At 35.9% G+C, this 21,493-nt stretch overlaps 2 protein-coding genes across 2 annotated transcripts; one reads left to right on the forward strand and one right to left on the reverse strand.

Annotated features, from left to right (window-relative positions):
* The first annotated feature begins 677 nt into the window (after positions 1-677).
* Positions 678-3,981, forward strand: LOC114370473 (receptor-like protein 46). Its single transcript, XM_028327835.1, has one exon. It carries the CDS (start codon positions 727-729, stop codon positions 3,727-3,729), a length of 3,003 nt encoding a protein of 1,000 aa, XP_028183636.1. The 5' UTR covers positions 678-726; the 3' UTR covers positions 3,730-3,981.
* A 14,894-nt stretch (positions 3,982-18,875) lies between these two features.
* On the reverse strand, positions 18,876-19,682 carry LOC114371696. Its single transcript, XM_028329054.1, has one exon. It carries the CDS (start codon positions 19,680-19,682, stop codon positions 18,876-18,878), a length of 807 nt encoding a protein of 268 aa, XP_028184855.1.
* Positions 19,683-21,493: the final 1,811 nt, after the last annotated feature.

Genomic DNA, 21,493 nt, shown 5'->3' on the forward strand with positions numbered 1-21,493 from the left:
GAGCTCAAGCTTTGTGGCATATTGAGCATTTGGCAGCCCATATGTGTGAATGAGTATGTGAATCCATTTGACAAGCCTCGAAGCCAATCCCAAGCAAAAAAATTGCTCTAGTGTGACGATTATTCAAAGCAACATAAGCATCGTAGTTTGTCGCTATCAAAAGTGATTTCCAACAACGATGCTTTTTTGTTTTAACTTCCTCTTCCGCCTTTCTATTTTCCCCTTCCACCATGCTTACACTATACTACCTCCTTCAAAAGGATGGTGCCACTCCTTGACATAGAGCACGAAAGGACAGGAGAAGATGAGGAAGGGAGAGAAGAGAAAAAACAAAAGGGTAAATTTGAGAATTCCAAGTTGACAAAAAGGTCCATAGAAATTTCAGATGACAATTTAGTCCATCTAAGTCAGTGGCATTGTTAGCAAATTTCTCGTTATCAAAATAGTCCAATGATGCCATGTAGACTTTGCCATTTACATTAACGGGAAAAATTGACAGTGAGACGAATTTGTCGCACTTTTTACAAATTAAGGAGCAAAATTTTATTTTTTTTTCAAAATTTAGGGATCCAATTATTAGTGCTATGTAAATTCAAGCAATGACCAAATTCGATATTTATCCAATATATTATCGTAGTTATTTTAATAAAACCTGAGGCCTATATACTTCCCATTCGTTGCTCCTTTTTAACTCCCATCTTTGTGTTCTGTTAATCTTCCGCAGACATGCTTGGCTTGGCTTTTGCTGTTGTTTTCCTTTTAACTGCATTTGTAGTGTTATCTTCATGTGGCCATTCACCACTTGGCTGCAATGAAGAAGAAAGGCATGCTCTTCAATGGATCAAAGGAAGCTTCAAAGATCCATCATCGAGGCTTTCCTCTTGGGAAGAAGAGGATTGTTGTCAATGGAAAGGTGTAGTTTGCAGCAATATTACAGGACATGTTGTCAAGCTGGACCTCAGGAATCCTTGCTTCCCACGGAGGCACCAAGGAGATCAACCAAACTGTGACTTCAACAAATATGTTCTTGAAGCTAATCATGTTCATCCTTCTATATCGCAGCTTAAATATCTCACTTATTTAGATTTGAGTGGAAACAAATTCAATAGTTCAATACCAATGTTCATCCAAACTATGGAGCATCTGCAATTCCTTTCTCTCTCTGATTGTCATTTTAGTGGGAGGATCCCTTACAATCTTGGGAACCTTACAAAATTGCTCCTTCTTGATTTCAGCTTCAATCCTCTTCTGTATGCTGATGACTTTTATTGGATTTCTCAACTTTCATCACTCCGATACCTTTACATGCGTGATGTGCCTCTTGGTAAGGCACAAAATTTGTTGCAGGCACTCAGCATGCTTCCTTCTTTGTTAGAAATAGAATTGAGGAATTGTGGACTAAACAAGTTACACACTTATCAACTTGTTAGAGCCACAAACCTTTCCCGAGTGGAGGTTCTGGATCTAGCAGAAAATGAACTTCAAGCTCCAATTCTGAATGCTTTTCAAAACATGTCTTCCATTGCAGAGATTGACTTTTCTTTCAACAACCTGAGTTCCACTCCATTCTGGTTGGGAACCTGTAATAATCTGGTTTATCTATCTGTTGAAAATAATGCTCTTTATGGCTCACTTCCATCTACTTTACAGAATCTGACTTCCTTGATTTACCTCGACCTTTCAGAAAACAATTTTGATTCTGTTCCATCCTGGTTAGGTGAGTTAAAGGGTCTTCAATACTTGTATCTTTCAGGCAATGATTTAAAACATATTGAAGGATCTCTAGCATCTTTTCTGGGAAACTGTTGTCATCTTCATTCATTAGATATGTCAAGTAACAATCTTAAAGGAGATGCACTTGGAGTCTACATACGGTCTGGATGCATTAGGTATGATTTAATGCAATTGGATTTGAGTCACAATGAATTTAATGATAGTTTGCCACCATGGTTGGGACAACTTGAAAATCTATCTGACTTGTATATTCATGACAGTAATTTGGTTGGGACCCTTCCTTGTGATATGATATCAAAACTTATCAATCTGAAGAAGTTGTTACTTTCCAATAACAACTTTAACGGGTGTCTTCCTAACTGTATTGGCCAACTTCTCAATTTAACCACCTTACTTCTTTCTTCTAATCATTTTCATGGTGTCATTCCTAGGAGTCTAGAGCAACTTGTAAGCCTAAAATCTCTAGATCTTTCAGGAAACTCTTTAAACGGTACAATTCCCCAAAATATTGGTCAACTTAAAAATTTGATCACTCTCTATCTTTCTGATAATAATTTACATGGAAACATACCTTATAGTCTTGGTCAACTTCTAAACCTGCAAAACTTTGACATGTCCCTAAATCATTTGGAGAGTTCGGTGTCTGACATAAGATGGCCTAAGCAACTTGTTTATCTGAACCTCACCAATAACAATATCACTGGGTCACTTCCACAAGATATTGCTGATAGGCTGCCCAATGTTAGTCACTTGCTTCTTGGAAACAACCTTATAAATGGTTCCATTCCAAATTCATTGTGCAAAATAGACTCCTTGTACAATCTTGACCTTTCAAGCAACTTGTTATCTGGTGACATTCCTGATTGTTGGGGTGCTACTCAAGGTCTCAATGTGTTAAATTTGGCATCCAACAAATTATCAGGTGTTATTCCAAGCTCTCTCGGTAACCTACCCACGTTGGCATGGTTTCATTTGAACAATAACAGTCTTCAGGGTGGGATTCCATCATCTTTGAGAAATTTAAAGCAACTTTTAATTCTGGATCTAGGAGAGAACCATCTGTCTGGGATTATACCTTTATGGATGGGGAACATTTTCTCCTCAATGCAGATTCTAAGGCTACGGCAAAACATGTTGATTGGAAAAATTCCTTCACAACTATGCCAACTTTCTGCATTGCAAATCTTGGACCTTTCAAACAACAACCTGATGGGATCAATACCTCACTGCATTGGAAATCTCACAGCAATGATTTCAGGAAAGAAATCTTCTGTCATCCAACCTAGTGAAGGGCCTAGAGATGTTGAATGGTATGAACAAGAGGTCAGACAAGTCATTAAAGGAATGGAACTTGACTATACCAGAAATCTAAAACTGGTAGCCAACATGGACTTGTCAAATAACAATTTGAGTGGTACTATTCCTGAAGGAATAGCACTGCTTTCTGCATTGCAAGGCCTAAATCTATCACACAATCATCTGTCAGGACATATCCCTAAAAGGATAGGGGACATGAAATCTCTAGAATCTCTTGATCTCTCTCATGACCAACTTTCAGGCACAATTTCAGACAGCATATCAAGTTTAACTTCGTTAAGCCACTTGAATTTGTCCTACAACAATCTTTCAGGACCAATTCCAAGAGGAACTCAATTGTCAACCCTTGAAGATCCTTTTATTTATACGGGCAACCAATTTCTCTGTGGGCCTTTACTGCCAAATGAGTGTTCTGCTGATGATTCCCAACATGACAATGTAGATGAAGATGAAGATGGAAAAATGGATAAAGTAGAGAAACTGTGGTTTTACTTTGTCATTGCACTTGGCTATGCTCTTGGATTTTGGGCTGTGATTGGAAGCTTGTTGATTAAGACAAGTTGGAGGCGTTCTTACTTTCAATACATCGACGACTCCACTCAAAGGATAAGTGTATCATGGGCAATACATTTATCAAATTTCAAGGCAAGATTTAAAGGAAGCCCTGTTGCTGAGTGACACATCATTGGAGTCTTTATGCCTTCTGTTTTTGTTTTATGCATTTATAGGATTTCATGTTTATTTTGCGTGATAAGTGATTACTTCACATTTGTATAAGGGTAGTAATGCTACTTGCTACTTGTAGAATTTCCGTTGTCATGCTCATGTCATGCCTAGAGGGTAGTGCTATTTTCTTCTAGTTTATTAAATTAATAATGTTGCAAGCTTAGCTTTTCTCTATTCACCAATAATCTGATTATTGCTTTATTATTTGGTGGAAGTTGCTTATGCACCAGTAAACATAATCAGTTATAGGATATTTACTATGGTAATTGGTACCCTTTAGGTCTATGGTGCCCAATGCACAAGCTATCATGCATTTAATGATAAAGGATTTTATAATAATAAAAAAAAAAATTAAAAGTTACTACATCTACCGGTTGCAAAATAAATGCTTGCAACTTACACCAAACACAGGAAAAGATGATTACCCAAGTAATGCCGCCAATCATAATGCTACTTACATCTACCTATTTTAATTCTCTAGTTTATACACTTGTTTTACTTTGCCTAGAGCATAACAACCATAGGGGTCCATTTAGGATAGGCTTTGATATCATGTCAGAAAGTGGATGGTTCGTGAGTTTAGCTTAACCCTACAAAATTGACTTGTAAGGTGAGGATTACTCTCCACTTATATAGTTTATCTTGATCTTACCTTCATTCGATGTGAGACTTCAACAGATTCAAAACATATTTAGAATCAAGAAAGATGAAACACAAGGTGTCAAGGTCTTACTTAAATTGTCTCTGGAAGGGTTATATCATTTGTTGGTGTTGTTGGTATGCTTTGGTCATGTAATCTGGAGGATAACTTTTGATATGGTTGAGTCAGAAAAGGGAAGATGGCTGTCCTTATTGTTACAGTGTTACTAAGCTTTAGCAGATCTTATTAAGTTTTCTCAAAGTTCATTTGTCATTGTTGGTAGTTGATTAGATGATAGTTGATAGTTGATAGTTTCAGAGAATTGTTTTAGAAAGAAGGTTATGTCATTGATTTCTTGGATTGTCAATTACAACATACCAATTGCCTATTTATAGGCTCAAGTCACCAATCTCTCAATGGTGATGAATGTTTATACATTACTTTAGGTCTTTCTAGAGTTTTCATGATAGATTAGTATCATGATAGTTCTAGATTCTTCTATCTTATACATACACTTATGATTCTAGATTGTTCTACCGTATTCATACACATTATAGTTCTAGATTGTTCTACCATATTCACACACACTATAGTTCTAGATTGTTCTACCATATTCATACATATTATATTTAAGAATATTTTAGAAATTTGTAGCAATTTCAACACTCCTCCTTGATGCAAATTTCTGTGACTCCGAGCATAGCTCATAATTCTTCAAATCTTGGTCTCGGCAAAGCCTTCGTGAATATGTCTGCAATTTGATCTTCTGTTCTGCAGTAGTCGAGTTTGATCTCTTTAGTTGCTTCAGCTTCTCTGATAAAGTGATACTTGATTGCTATGTGTTTTGTTCTGCTATGATGAACTGGATTCTTCGCCATTGCAATTGCTGATTTGTTGTCGCAATTGATTTTAGTAGGCTCATCTTGTTTTTCTCCCATGTCTTCAAGTATCCTACGAAGCCATATAGCTTGACTCGTTGCTTCAGCAGCTGCCATGTACTCTGCTTCTACTGTTGATTGTGCTACTGTAGCTTGCTTCTTCAACGCCCAAGAGAACATTCCCGATCCTAGTGAGAAAGCATAGCCAGAGGTACTCTTCATGTCATCTGCCAAACCTGCCCAATCACTGTCGGTGTAGCCAAGTAATTCTGAGTTGGTTTCGGTAGTATACCATATACCGAACTCTTTTGTTCCTTGTAGATACCTCAAAATTCTTTTTCCTGCTCCAAAGTGTATTTGACTTGGGCTTTGCATGAATCTTGATAGAAGACTTGTAGCATACATTATGTCAGGCCGTGTAGCTGTCAAATATAGGAGGCTTCCAATTAGACTTCGGTATTTGGATGCATCAGCTTCTGGTGCTCCATCATTCTTCTATAGTTTCTCATTTGTTATGAGTGGAGTAGCAACAGGTTTGCAACCATACATCTTGAATTTCTTAAGTAAGCCTTCTGTGTATTTCTTTTGCGAGATGAATATCCCTTCATTTCTCTGACTTACCTCTATGCCGAGGAAGTAACTCATCAAACCAAGGTCGGTCATCTCAAAGGTCTTCATCATGTCTTCTTTAAACTCCATCATCATCTTAGTATTGTTTCCCGTGTAGATAAGATCATCTACATATAGAGAGAGTAAGAGAGTGTACTGACCTTGAGATTTGATGTAAAGTGTAGGCTCACTCTTGCTTCTCCTGAATCCTCGATCCATGAAATACTGATCGATTATGCTATACCATGCTCGAGGTGCTTGCTTCAAACCGTAGAGTGCTTTTCTTAGTCTTAACACTTTTTTTTCTTTGCCTTCAGACACGAATCCTTGTGGTTGCCCCACATAGATCTCGTCTTCAAGTACGCCGTTAAGGAAGGCGGATTTGACATCTAGTTGATGGATACTCCATCCTTTTTGTGACGCAAGAGCTATTAGAGCTCTTATGGTATCAAGACGAGCTACTGGTGCAAATTTCTCATTGTAGTCAATTTTGGGTTGCTGTGAGTAACCCTTAGCTACTATCCTCGCCTTGTGTTTTTGTATGGTGCCATCAGGGTTGAGCTTTGTCTTATAGACCCACTTAACGCCAATGATATCTTTTCCATGGGGACGATTTACTAACTCCCATGTGTTGTTTTTCTCGATCATCTGTATCTCTTCTTCCGTTGCCTTGACCCATACTTCCTGCTTTGACGTTTCTTCAAAGCTTCCAGGTTCAAGTATGGCCAAGTTACAGGTTTCATATATGTCCACCAAAGATCTTACTCGTCTTGGAGTATACTCTGGTGATGATAGTTCTTGATCTTGTTGTTGTGGTGGAGGTGAAGGTGGTTCACCTGGGTCTTCTTCCTCAGCTTCTTCTTGAGGTAGTTGAGCGGGTATAAGAACGTTCTTCTCCACTTTTTCTTCATCCCAATTCCAAGAAGCGTACTCATCAACTTCAACATCTCGACTGATGACGAGTTTCTTAGTTTGCAAGTTGTAGACATGGTAGCCCTTAGAGATATTGCTATACCCAAGGAAGATACCTCGTATAGTCTTGTCTTCAAGCTTGTGCCTCTTCACGTCTGGAACATGAATGTAGCATATAGATCCAAACACCCTTAGGTGCTTTGCTGATGGCTTCTTCCTGTTCCAAGCTTCAATTGGAGTCTTGTCTTTTACAGACTTAATTGGACATCTGTTAAGTATGTAAACAGCAGTGTAGACTGCTTCAGCCCAGAATGTGTTAGGTAGTCCCTTCTCCTTGAGCATCGATCTAGCCATTTCCATAACTGTGTGATTCTTTCTCTCGGACACTCCATTTTGTTAAGGAGAATATGCAACTGTAAGTTGTCGCTCAATGCCTTCATCCTCACAAAATCTTTCAAACTTGCGAGAGGTGTACTCTTTGCTGCGATCACTTCTTAGTACTTTTATCCGTTTTCCACTTTGATTTTCAACAATGGCCTTGAACTTTTTGAATACTCCAAAGACTTCTGATTTTTCTTTTAGAAAATATACCCATGTCATTCTAGAGAAGTCATTAATGAAGAGTATGAAGTACCTGTTGTTCCCATGTGATGGCGTCCTCATTGGTCCATAAACGCCCGTATGTATCAGCTCCAATAGATCTTTCGCTCTCCATGCTCCGCTTATTGAGAAAGGAAATCGGTGTTGCTTACCAAGGAGACATCCTTCACACACTTCATTGTTCTCCTTTATGCTTGGAAGATCTCTCATCATGTTCTTCTCATGTAACAACTTCAAGGCATGTGTGTTGAAGTGGCCAAATCTTCGATGCCATAGCCATGAATCATCAACTTGTACCTTCATGACAATGTTTGTTGCATATTTTAAATTTAGAAGGAAGCTTCTATTGCTCTTATTCATCTTTACTTGGGCTATCTCAGACCTTTTATTTTTGTTGTCTAAGATTTTGCATACACCTCCTTCAAAGTGAAGTGCGTAGCCTCTCTCCATCATTTGGCCAATGCTTAGAAGATTTTCTTTTAGGCTGGGAACTAGTAAGACATCATGGATGAGTCGCGTACCTTTATCTGTCTCCACCATGACAGTGCCTTTGCCTTTTGATTCAACCACACTTCCATTTCCTAGTCGAACTTTGACTTTGACAGACTCATCAATACTTTTGAAAATAGTCTCATCCTTGGCCATGTGATTGCTACATCCACTATCCAAGTACCAGCTTCCTCCCTTTTCTTTTATTGAGTCTTGAGTGGCGTTGAACGTACATTGTTCTTGATCCTGCTCCTCTGCGATATTGGCTTGATGCCTATTTTTGTTGCGACAATTTTTCTCTATGTGCCCAAACTTTTTGCAATGGTTGCATTGTGGCATATTACGGAACCAACAATTTTTCTCTGCGTGGCCTTGCCTTTTGCATATATTGCATGGAGGATTTTTATCTGTTTTTCTCTTAAGGAAATTTCTAGAACCTTCTCTTCTTCTGGAAATTTCTCCATAATTTTTCTTTCCTCTATTTTCTTTGTTTTGGGGCTGAAATTTAAACTTTGACTGGAAGGCATTTTCAATTGTATCTTCTTTATGCCTATACAGTCTTTGCTCATATGCTTCAAGAGAGCCCACAAGTTCTGTCTCTGATAGAGTGGACAGATCTTTGGTTTCCTCAATCGTTGTCACGATTGGGTCAAACTTTTGGGGCATAGTAATTACAATTTTCTCAACAATTTTCTTGTCAAGAATATCTTCCCCAAAAGCTCTCATTTGATTAACTATTCCTTTAACTTTAGAATAGTAATCTTTAACTATCTCAGACTCCTTCATCTTCAATAGTTCAAAATATCTTCTTAGAGAATGAAGTTTAACGGCACGTACCTTAACACTTCCTTGAAACTCCTCCTGCAATGTGTTCCACGCTTCTTTGGCAGTCTTAGCTCCCATAATTCTTGGGAAAATTGGATCAGTCACCGCTTGTTGCAAAGTGAACAACGCCTTTGAATTTTTCTGTTTATTTTTCTTCAACTCTTTTTCTTGAGATGCATTAAGAGCTCAATTATCCACGGGAATTGTGAAGCCTTCTTCTACTATGTCCCATAAATCTTGAGATAAAAAATATGTTTCCATTTTAACACGCCAGAAATCATAATTTTCACCATTGAAGATAGGGACAAAAATAGTTGACGATTGAGTAGTGTTATCCATAGCTTAGAAAAAATATTATTAGAGTGGGTTAATAGTACAAAGGAAATTTTTGAAGTATTTGGGAGGATTTTGGAATGGTAGGTAGGTAAGATAACTATGCCCAATGTATGACCGAACGTAGCTCTGATGCCACTGTTGGTATTTGGTTAGATGATAGTTGATAGTTTTAGAGAATTGTTTTAGAAAGAAGGCTATGTCATTGATTTCTTGGATTGTCAATTACAACATACCAATTGCCTATTTATAGGCTCAAGTCACCAACCTCTCAATGGTGATGAATGTTTCTACATTACTTTAGGTCTTTCTAGAGTTTTCATGATAGATTAGTATCATGATAGTTCTAGATTCTTCTATCTTATACATACACATTATAGTTCTAGATTGTTCTACCATATTCATACATATTATATTTAAGAATATTCTAGAAATTTGTAGCAATTTCAACAGTCATCCATAATGGCAATGGATGTCTTGTATGAACTGGACAAGTTGAATTGAGATAGTCCCATGGGAGAGACATGCATGAGACATTATAGAAATATAGGTCAACTGACTATATTTTAATCTCTGTAATGAGAGATATATCATTTAGTGCATGTAAAACCAAATGAATGCTATCTTCCACCAACTAACATGGTAATATTTTAGTTCATTGTCATGTTGTTTCAGTTGATGTTTGAAGTTTGAAGGCTTTTGCAAGTTCAACTTGTTTTGGGGCTTAAAAAATGTTAGCTAATAATTACTTTTGGGGAGTGGAAGTTCGTTGATAAACTGGAGTTGGAGGCATGCTTATATTCGATGCATTGATAAGTTAACGTAGTGCACAAATATAACATTTTGAATAGTCAATACATTAGCAAGGTTTAAGTTGATGAGTGACACATAATTAATAATCTTTATGCCTTTTGTTTGTTCTATACCCTCGGAAGATTATTTTGCTTGCTTTGAAGTTGCTTCGCCACTGTGGAAGCTAGTAATGCTATCTATGATTTATGGTTAAGTGGCTGTTAAACAGACTTATATACCAAAACCATGCATGCAATGAAGCAGGCAAATGCCCTTGAGGTTCCAACATTAACTAGGTAGTGGACCTGTCTCCTTTTTTATCCAAAAGAAATTCATAAATTCGAGAAAACCATCATGAAAATGATTTCAATAATTTAAATATCAAGTCACTTGGCTTTGTATATAATTGACATACACCCATAACAGATAGTTAATGGCCAAAGGTCGCGTTATAATGAAAATGATATTCATACCAACAAAGTAAAGCATCAAAATACATATCAGGCTACAATTATTTGATTAAGTTGTTATTATAATCTCAACAGTCTAATAACTTAACCCCAAGAAAATAGAATAGGCACCAATGCTCTATAAAAGAAATAAGAAAAGTATATTGAAATGTAAATGAAAATCCATTTTTTCCATGTCAAACTCGATGCAGCATGAGAGCAAATCCAGTCCTTACAGGACAACAAATTTTAAGCAGTTCTTTCTTTATAGTACGAGTATTTTGCTATCATGGTCAGATTTACTTTTGTCTATTTTAGAAAATGATTCAGAAATCAAAATTTATTTTTGAATACTATTAGAAGATGGCATGTAGAAGTGGGTATAAGACTGAACAAAAATAACTAATAGACTGAGCAAAAACAACTAACAGACTAAGCAGATGAGCAGCACACCGAACGAACTAAGCAATGGATCGAACATACTATGCAATCAGATTGAGCAAACGAAGCAATCAGACTGAAGCAAAAGACTATCAGAGATGCAGAAGATTAAAATATGGTATTTATAAACCAGAAACATAAACGTATATGAAGTGAGGAACAAAACTTATGTGATGTAAAACAGAAAATCCCTTATTTTTAGGCATGACTAAAAAATAGAGAAGAACAGATATATTTTCGAAGGATGTATAACTATTATTTATTTGCTCTCTAAATAGAGATAGATTCAAATATACAAAACAGAACATCCCTTATTTTTAGGCATGACTAAAGTAGTTTCTAGTATGATAAAAAACATAACCATAACTCCCAAAGAATAGATCCTAAGCAATAGACAATGTTAAATTTTAAAAATTAGCTAAAATATCCCCGTATGCAGCTATTGTAGGTACAGTTTCAACATATCTCCTCCTTGTCTCAATGGTTGCAAACACCTAGTTTATTTCTTAAAGCTTCAAATTTAGCTTTTGGAAGAGCTTTTGTTAAGACATCTGCACTTTGATCTTCAGTTCTGCAGTAAATTAGTTTGACTTCACCTTCCTTTTGTGCTTCCCTTAAAAAAAACAACTTGATCTTGAAATGCTTAGTCCTGCCATGAAAAACAGGATTATTTGAAATGGAAATAGCTGCTTGATTATCAACAAGAATCCGTGTAGGCTCCTTTTGTTCCATATGTAAATCAGCAAGTATACGCCTTAGCCAAATAGCTTGATTCACAGCTGCAGTGGCTGCCATATATTCTGCCTTAGCTGAGCTTTGAGCCACTATGTCTTACTTTTTTGAACTCCAAGAAAACATACCCGAACCAAAGCTGAAACAATAACCTGTTGTACTTTTCATATCATCAATTGAACCACCCCAATCACTGTCAGAATAACCATGAAACTGAAAATTCTGAGAGTGAGTGTACTTGACACCATAGTCTATAGTCCCCTTGACATATCTTACAATCCGTTTGACAGCTTGAAGGTGCACTTCACTAGCACAATGCATAAATCTTGAAAGCATACTTACTGCAAACATGATGTCAGGCTTGGTTGCAGTAAGATACATTAAACAAACAATTAGGCTTGTGAACTGATGCTTCTCTACCTTATCAGTTCTGTCATCTTTACTAAATTTTTCCCTTTGGTTCATTGGAGTAGCAATGCTTTTGCTGTATCTGATAAAAACTCCTGGTTTGGCCTTCTTGTCCAACTTGTCTCTTTTAACTTGTGGTACAAAAGAAAAACAAAGACAACCAAAAATTTTTAGATTCTGCAAATTTGGTTTGTAACCAAACCAGCCTTCAAATGGGGTTTTTTTATTCAGCACTCTGGATGGTAACCTATTAAGTAAAAATATTGTAGTGTTTGCAACCTTTCCCCATAACTTCTTTGGCAACTCCTTTTCATACATCATACACCTTGTCATCTCCATGATACTTCTAATTTTTCTCTCACTTACACCATTCTGTTGTGGGGTGTACAATACACTGAGTTGGTGCTCTATGCCAGCGTCATTAGAAAATTTGTGAAAGGTGTCATTTGCATATTTCTTCACATTATCTGATCTTATTGTGCCTAACCTGCAACCACTTTGATTCTCCACCAATGCTTTATGTTTCCAAAATATGTTAGCTACCTCAGTCTTGGTGTGACACCCTCTACCCCATACATATATGTACTAATAAAAGGAAAAGAAATCATAATTAATTAAAAGTTTTTAAAACACATTTAAATAAAATCCTTTCAACAAGGTAAAAGGCTCACATTCATTTTCTTTTACATTATATTCAAACTTGTCCAAATAAATAATAAAGTCATCTCGGCTTAAACAAGGCTGCCTAAGACTTCATACAATAGAAACCTATACCCCAATGTCACATCTTATCAGAACATTGTGTCCGAATGTCTTTCAGCACAAGGTTCCTTAAAGCAATTCACCTAGTCATTTGCTCCCCTGAACACAAAGTTCAAGATCATCACAAGATCCAAACACAAACAACACACAGGGAGTGAATTATCACATTCTTAAATAATAGAGAAACAAGACAACTAGCTATACATATCATATAAATGAGATACAACTTACTTAAACATAATTCACGTAATTCCACCACTTTGTCATTTAAAATTCACTTTTCAATCATCAATCACATTACACGTGAATCACATACTCCAATCAAGACATAATAACACATCAATTTCATAATAATGAATTAGCAAGCGTATGCAACAGTTATGCTAAGACTCAAGCCTATATGCAATGTGGTACCATGTCAGTAAAAAACCACCTTGGGGCGCTTATGGGTACATAACAAGACACACCACAACATGGACATGTCAAGTTACTCTCACTAAGTAAAATCATAGGGAGACCAGTCAGGGTTACACTGTTTTGTGAGAATGCTCCAACCATATGGGATCAACATAGGCTTAAAGGAGCACTCAAACCGGGTGTATTTACCCCCAAGGCCTACACTCCGAAGAGTTCGTCAGGGCTTCTCCCTCCTGATTCAGGTCCAATCCCTAAAATAATTTTTGAATGTAGACACTACTTGTTGGTTTTTAGAGAATAAATGTAGCTAAAAAACAGAGAAATAAAATATTGAAGAATATATAATTTGAAGGGAAACAAATTAGGGGAATATATTATTCAGCTGCCAATGTAATACATTTATAATAGCTACACAAAACAGAAAAAAAACTAACTTAGATAAATCATAATTACTTTCTCCTAAAGTTTAGGAACAACTCTCTAATAGTTGCAACAACTACTTTGACTAGGAAGACTTATTCAAAAACAGAAAAAGTGAAAAATAATGATCCACGTGCAGTCTAAAAGTAGTTTCTTAACACTCATCCTGTTTTCTCGCTCAAGGAAGATCTCACAGAAATCTGGCACAAGAGGCTCGGGCATTATCATCAACAAGGGTTGCAACAGTTAACTGAAAAAGGGTTGGCACTTGATGTTCCTGAGCTCAATGATCGAATTTCAATTTGCAAGGCCTGTCAATTTGGAAAACAAAATAGAAAACCTTTTCCAAAGGCAACATGGAGAGCGTCAAGAAAGTTGCAATTGATTCACACAGATGTTGCAGGGCCATAAAGAACTCCTTCATTAAAAGGTAATCTTTACTACATTATATTTGTTGTTGACTTCACCAGAATGTGTTGGATTGTTTTCTTCAAGTACAAATCAGAGTTGGCTGATATTTTTTGGAAGTTCAAAGTCAAGGTTGAGAATGAAAGTGGTCTAAAAATTCAAATTCTGAGGTCTGACAATGGAATAGAGTACACATCTGAAAAATTCAACTTATTTTGTGAAGATTCATGCATTGAACATCAACTCACCACTCCCTATACTCCATAAAAAAATGGAGTCAGTGAGAGAATAAATTGATATATACTAGAGATGACAAGATGCATGTTGTATGAGAAGAATTTGCCAAAGAAGTTTTGGGCGGAGGCAACAAGCACATCTTTTTTCTTCAAAATAGACTTCCCACAAAGGCATTGATGAATCAAACACCATTTGAGGCCTGGTATGGTTACAAACCATCATTGAAATTTCTTAAAATATTTGGTTGTTTGTGTTTTACTCATGTTCCAACCAGCAAGAGAGATAAGATGGATAAAAGAGCATCACCAGGCATCTTTATAGGCTACAATACAACAAGCAAAGCTTATAAAATCTTCCAACCACAAACTGGAAAAATTGTTGTTAGTAAGGATGTGTGCTTTGTAGAAGATGAAGAATGGAGTTGGGAGGTTCCAAAGATGATAAATCATGCTTCTGAACATCTAAACTTGAAATTTCCTGCACCAAGTTCCGAAATTGAAGGCTGGTAGAATGAGTTAGTTGATGATGTTCCTGTTAGAGGTGCTAAACTGCTCTCTGATAATGATAGCTCCCTCTTTCATTTTCACCTTGAAAATATCTTGACCAGATGCATCTTTATCAAGCAATATTTGTCTTCAAAAACAACTTTAAATCCTCTATCAATCAATTGACCAACACTTAGCAAACTTTGGTCAATTTCAGGAACGAAGAGAATGTTGAGAATAAGCTTTGTGCCAACATAGCTTGTGATTGCAACTGTCCCCTTTCCTTTGACTGAGATAGAATCACCATTTCCAATTCTGACTTTGGTGATATTGGTTGGCCTCAAATCTCTGAAGAGTGCTTTGTCAAAAGTCATATGATTGGTACAACCACTATCAATCAACCAATTTTCACTTGATTCACTGCTCAAGTAACAAGTGGCCACAAACAGTTGATCTTCCTCCTCTTGATTAGCAGTCTGAGCTCCTTCACCTTGATGATTTTTATTGTGGCAAATCACAACTTCATGCCCCATTTGGTTGCACTTACTGGATTTTGCATCTGGTCTCTTCCAATATCTAAATGGAGGGTGACCCATTTTGCCGCAATGCTGACCAGGTGGGTAACTTTTCTTTTTACCATTTCCTTTGTTGTAATTATTTGCACTACTTTCATTGCTGGTTGGATGATTCTTCTTGTAGTTTTTCCTTTTCCAAGTTCTAGCTTGTTGGCTCTTAGCTGGTAGAGCACCTTCAACAACATGTTCTTGCCTCATCAATCTTCGTTGCTCTTGGGCTTGCAAGGCATGTATCAATTCTGCCAAAGTGATCTTGGACAAATCCTTTGTGTTCTCCAATGAAGCAATAAATGCTTTGTACTTTTCCTGCACTGTTACCAGAATTTTCTTGACAATTCTGGAATCAACAAAATTACTTCCGAACAACTTTATCTTGTTGGAAATACTCAACAATTTGTTTGAGTATTCTTTGATTGTCTCATATTCTTTCATCCTTTGCAGCTCAAATTCCCTCCTTAAATTAAGTACCTACATACCTCGTATTTTGTCATCCCCTGCATATTCTTCCTTCAAAAATTCCCAAATTTCTTTGGGTGATTTGAGAGTCATGATTCTGGTCTAGATCATTTTTGAAACGCCAACAAACAAGCATGACTTCACCTTTCCCTTCCTCATTTTTCCTTCTTTGTGATTTTTTATTTGGGCCATGGTGGGATTTTCGGGCAGCGGTTGAACAACGTAATCCTCTTCCACAACATCCCATAAATTCAGTCCCTCTAGATAAGACTGCATTCTCACTGACCATAGGTCATAACCTTCACCATCAAAGAGTGGAAGAGCGACTTGAGAGTAATTTTCTTCACCTTCCATTTAACAGGTCTTGTAAGAAGACAACTCTAGATACCAATTGTTGGTTTTTAGAGAATAAATGTAGTAGAAAAACTGAGAAATAAAATACTGAAGAATATATAATTTGAAAGGAAACAAATTGGGGGAATATATTATTCATATGCCAATGTAATACATTTATAATAGCTGCAGAAAACAAAAAAAAAACTAACTTAGATAAACCATAATTACTTTCTCTTAAAGTTTAGGAACAACTCTCTAATAGTTGCAACAACTACTTTGACTAGGAAGACTTATTCAAAAACAAAAAAAGTGAAAAATAATGATCCATGTGCAATCCAAAAGCAGTTTCTTAACACTGCTCATGAATTATACAATATCCACGACCTCACACTCGTGTTTTAAACATGTTTAACATATTGCGCTACAATTTAACACTGGTTCCTAAATAGGAAACCTACACTTTTTCTTTAATATTGGTTCCTAAATAGGAAACCTACACTTTTTCTTTAATATTGGTTCCTAAATAGGAAACCTACATTTTTTTCTGTAACACTGCGCATCAACAGTTTTCTCAATATCAAAACACTGGTCGGGTTATTGTATAATTCATAGCTTACAACACAAGTAATGTCACATCAAGTGTTAACCACACACTTATTCACAACCAAAACTCATTCACAATTTTACATCTCATAATGTCACAATCCACCATCACATGTTTACATGTATCTCACAAATTAACACATGTTCAACTTTGCACTTATACTCAATCTCAATAACAATATTATAATCTCAAAGCAACATGTTATTCCATAATTCATCTCATATTCCATTCATAGACACTGCTTATGAATTATACAATACCCACGACCTCACACTCGTGTTTCAAACACGTTTAACACATTGCACTATAATTTAACACTAGTTCATAAATAGGAAACCTACATTTTCTCTTTAACACTGCACATAAACACTTTTCTCCATATCAACACTGGTCAGGTTGTTGTATAATTCACAACTCACAACACAATTATTGTCACATCAATTGTTAGACACACACACTTATTTACAACCAAACATCATGCCAACAATTTAACATCTCATAATGCCACAATTCACCATCACAGGCTTACATGTATCTCACAAATTGACACGTTCCACTATAATAATACTATAATGTCATTATAATAATTTATTACACCTCATAACTCATATACACATCACACAGTAATCATATTTGCATGACACAAAACACACACACACACACACAGTAAATCAAGTTACATTATTTTTAATCAAAAGAGTTTTTATAACAATTAATTTAATATTACATCAAAAGAAACTACCACTAGGCATTAATCTTACAACTTTCTTTAATTTATTATTTTAGTATTACAATAAATATATACACATAACATGTTGATCATCATCGTGGAAAAATTAGAACAAGACAATAATTTGTATAAAATAAGTCATTGAATAATATTATTTAGAGTATAATTCACGTTAATAAAAAGAACTCAATTTTTTTAAGGTTTAACGAGTTAACGAGTCCGGGATCATAGTTTTACTAAGACAGTTTTGGATTTATGCGGGAAAAGGAAAATCTACGATGCAAAGGGTATTTCTCCCAACGGTGAGAATGTTCGAAAATGAGTTCCGAACCTGGTGCTCAAATTTCACAATGATCCAACGATGAATGAGTCGGAGATCATCGTCTTTCTGAGATAGGTTTGGTGGTATGCGGAAAAAAGAGAGGATTTTGGGAGGATGAGAAGGGAAAATGAAATTGAGAGGCAGAAGAGGCATCATCAGTGTGAAAACTAACCTAACACGTCTCTATTTATACCTAGGATACTTACAACTTACTATTTACTCTATTTATTTATTTATTTTTATTATTTTATAAAAATGAGCTCTATTTTATTTCCTATAAAATGAATAAATTAAATATATTTTTTCCTCAAATCATTATTTTATTACAATTATTTTTCTTTATTTATTTAATTATAAAAACCTCATCATTCTCTAAAATTTTATTTATGAAAAATGGGATGTTACACTTGGATTTAAAGAAATAAATCCAATAAAATCTGGAATAATCATAAATAAATGTAATATAATATCTATTACCATTCAAAGATGTTCTCGGAGGTCCTCTCACATCTGTATGTACTAACTGTAATTTTTGTGTTGCTCTCCATTGTTTGGGAAAATGGTAATCTAATTTGCTCTCCATAATGACAAGCTACACAATCAGACAGTTTATCTTCAAGCAATGACACACCCTTCACCAAGGCATGTTTCTGCATGTATAAAAGTCCCGCACGGTGGAAATGTCCGAGCCTTTTTTGCCATAATTCAATGTTGTTGCAGGTGCTTGAAAAAACTATTTTATCCTCCTCCATTAGATTTAGAGCATAGTTTTTGGCCCTCATTTTCACCTTAAACACATTTCTGCCTTTTGCATCCTTAATCAAGAACCATTTGCCTTCAAATATAACTTTGAAGCCCTTTTCAACTAGCTGCGCCACACTAAGCAAATTCTGGTCAATGTCAGGCACATATAAGACAACATAGATATGTTTCAAACCTGTTAAACTTTCTATAGTAACAATTCCTTTTCCTTTGACTAAGATGAAATCACCATTTCCAATTTTTACTTTGGAAACAATGGTTTTGTCAAGCTCTTTAAAAAGCGTTTGGTCGTTCGTCATATGATTTGTACAGCCACTGTTATTAACCATGAATCACTGGAACTATTGCTTGTAGCAAAACATGTTGCAACAAAGAGTTGTTCTTCTTGTTGTTGCTCCATGGACACCTTTGCCTCCTCCGATGACTTACAAATCCGCTTTACATGCCCCAACTTACCACATTTTTTGCACTTGATGTCAGGCCTCCACCAACATTTTTTTTAGAGTGGTTTGATTTTTGCAATGTGGACAAGGCGAAAAAGTATCATTTTGTTGCTTGTTGGAGCTTTCAGCTGGTTTCTTTTTCTTCCATTTGTTGTTCTTCTTATCTTTGCCTCCTCTTGAGTTTTGTGCTTTTATATGAAAAACACCTTGTACCGCCTCCTCATGTCTCATCATTCTCCTTTGTTCCTGTGCCTGTAAAGCATTTACCAATTCTCCAAGGGTGATATTTGACAAGTCTTTTGACTCCTCCGATGATGATATTTTAGATTCATATTTTTCATGTACAATAACAAGTATTTTTTGCACTATCCTTTCATCAGAAAAATCCTTACTGAGGAGACGTACCTTGTTTGCAATGCTCAACAACTTGTCAGCATAACTTTTGATAGTTTTTGTCTCCTTCATGCTCTGCATCTCAAATTCTCGAGCCAAGTTAAGTGCCTTCATACCTTTAGTTTGCTCACTACCCTGATACTCTGATTTGAGGTAGTCCCAAATGTCCTTCACAGAATTCAAATTCATAATTCTCGTAAATATGATTTTTGAAATTGAAGAGAAAAGACAAGCTCTGGCCTTGGCCTTTCTTGTCTTACTCTCTTTGTGATTCTTCAGTTGAGCCACTGTAGGATTTTCAGGTAGTGGCCAAACTGCATAGTCTTCTTCGATCAGTTCCCAAAGATCTAGTGCTTCAAGATGAGTAGTCATCCTTGCAACCCATAGGTCATACTCCTCACCATCAAAAACTGGTGGTGGTATTATGTGTGTTGTGTTTGCTTCCATTATGGTTTCTCTCAACTCACAGATCCCTTAAGATAATGACTCTTGATACCAATTTGTTGAAGATTAGATAAAAAAATAGAGAAGAGCAGATATATTTTCGAAGGATGCATAGTTGGTATTCATTTGCTTTTTAAATAGAGATAGAGTCAAATATACAAAACAAAAAATCCCTTATTTTTAGGCATGACTAAAACAGTTTCGGGTATGATATAAAATAAAGTCATAACTCCTAAAGAATAGATCCTAAGCAACAGACAATTTTAAATTTTAAAAATTAGCTAAAACATCCACATATGCAGCTATTGTAGGCACACTTTCAACAAACAACTAACAGACTAAGCAGATGAGCAACACACCGAACGAACTAAGCAATGGATCGAACATACTATGCAATCAGATTGAGCAGACGAAGCAATCAGACTGAAGCAAAAGATTATCAGAGATGCGGAAGATTAGAATATGGTATTTATAAACCAGAAACATAAACGCATATGAAGAAGTGAGGAACAAAACTGATGTGATGTATTTCAATTTTGTAACTTAGTACCGCACTCTAAAAACTATTACAGTAACCTGTTTAAATAGAAAACTATGAAGCCCCTCATTTGGGCAAAACAAAAAACAAATTATGACTAAGCTAAAAGTAGACATCATTAACCTGCAGCTACAAGTTGCTTTTTCTGATCACAAGGAAACTTTGACCAAATGTACAAGCAACCACAAAAATTGTAGAGACATTAAAATGTTTTAATACAACAACTTCCAAACATCTCAATTGCCTAGACTCCTCCTTCAGATTTTTCTTCAAGACTTCAAGTTGATCTTAACACAATCCCACGCCTATGGAAGATCACCTTCAAGTAAACAATTATTTGCATCCCCTTACTTAACAAAAATGTTTGTAACCGTCTTAATCCAATTTTGAACCCGAAGGACCTTTGTTTAGGAGCTAGACGAGCCATGAAATTTGCAACTACATTATCAATATTTTACTCTTAAGTAATTTTACTTGATAAGAAGGAGTATGATAATTCCAACAAAATATTTCCAATCAAGAGATTTACCTCTTGCCTTTTCCAAAGCAATGACCATAGTTGTTGCAGCTTCCATGACCCATAAAAAAGGATTCAAGATAAAACTAAAAAAAGTCATAAACTTGTTCTTCTTTTTCTCCTCCTCAAGTTTGTTGTGAACAAAAGTGGTAAACTTTTCCTAGGCAACTTCTGTAATGGGTTCATTTGAATCACACTTTATTGTCTGATCTACCATTTCAATTGGCGAATTTTCCAAATCATTTACTTCCTTTGAAACAGCTTGTGTGGTTTCTTGCTTCCACTCCATCGGAAAACTTCCATCTTTCATTTTAATCGACATTAACTCACATCCAAAAGGATCAAATATAATGCAACTCATATCTTTAAAACACAGAATAATTCCTTTCTAGCATTTGTCTTACACTTAACAAACTTTAATTAATCACAGATACATATAACACATATGGAATGTCTTTAGTAGCTGAGGGAGTTTCAACAATAACTCCTTTTCCTTTGACCTCAACACTTTCTCTATTGCCAAAGGTAACTTTGGAGAATCGGAGTGATTCAAATGGACTGTAATTTTTTCCGGGGGTCATTGTTCATCACTCCGGAACACTTAACATCCATCGCCGTGGAATCCGTAAAGTTTCGAGAGGTTTTGGAAAGAAATCTGCAAAAAAGCACAAAAAGGGGTGTATTTAGTAAAACTATGGGTGCTAATACCAATTTTCAAATCTGGGCCCTTCCTAAACATTTTGGAAGCTGGGTTGCTTA

This window comes from Glycine soja, chromosome 10, assembly GCF_004193775.1.
Source record: "Glycine soja cultivar W05 chromosome 10, ASM419377v2, whole genome shotgun sequence".
NCBI lineage: Eukaryota > Viridiplantae > Streptophyta > Magnoliopsida > Fabales > Fabaceae > Glycine > Glycine soja.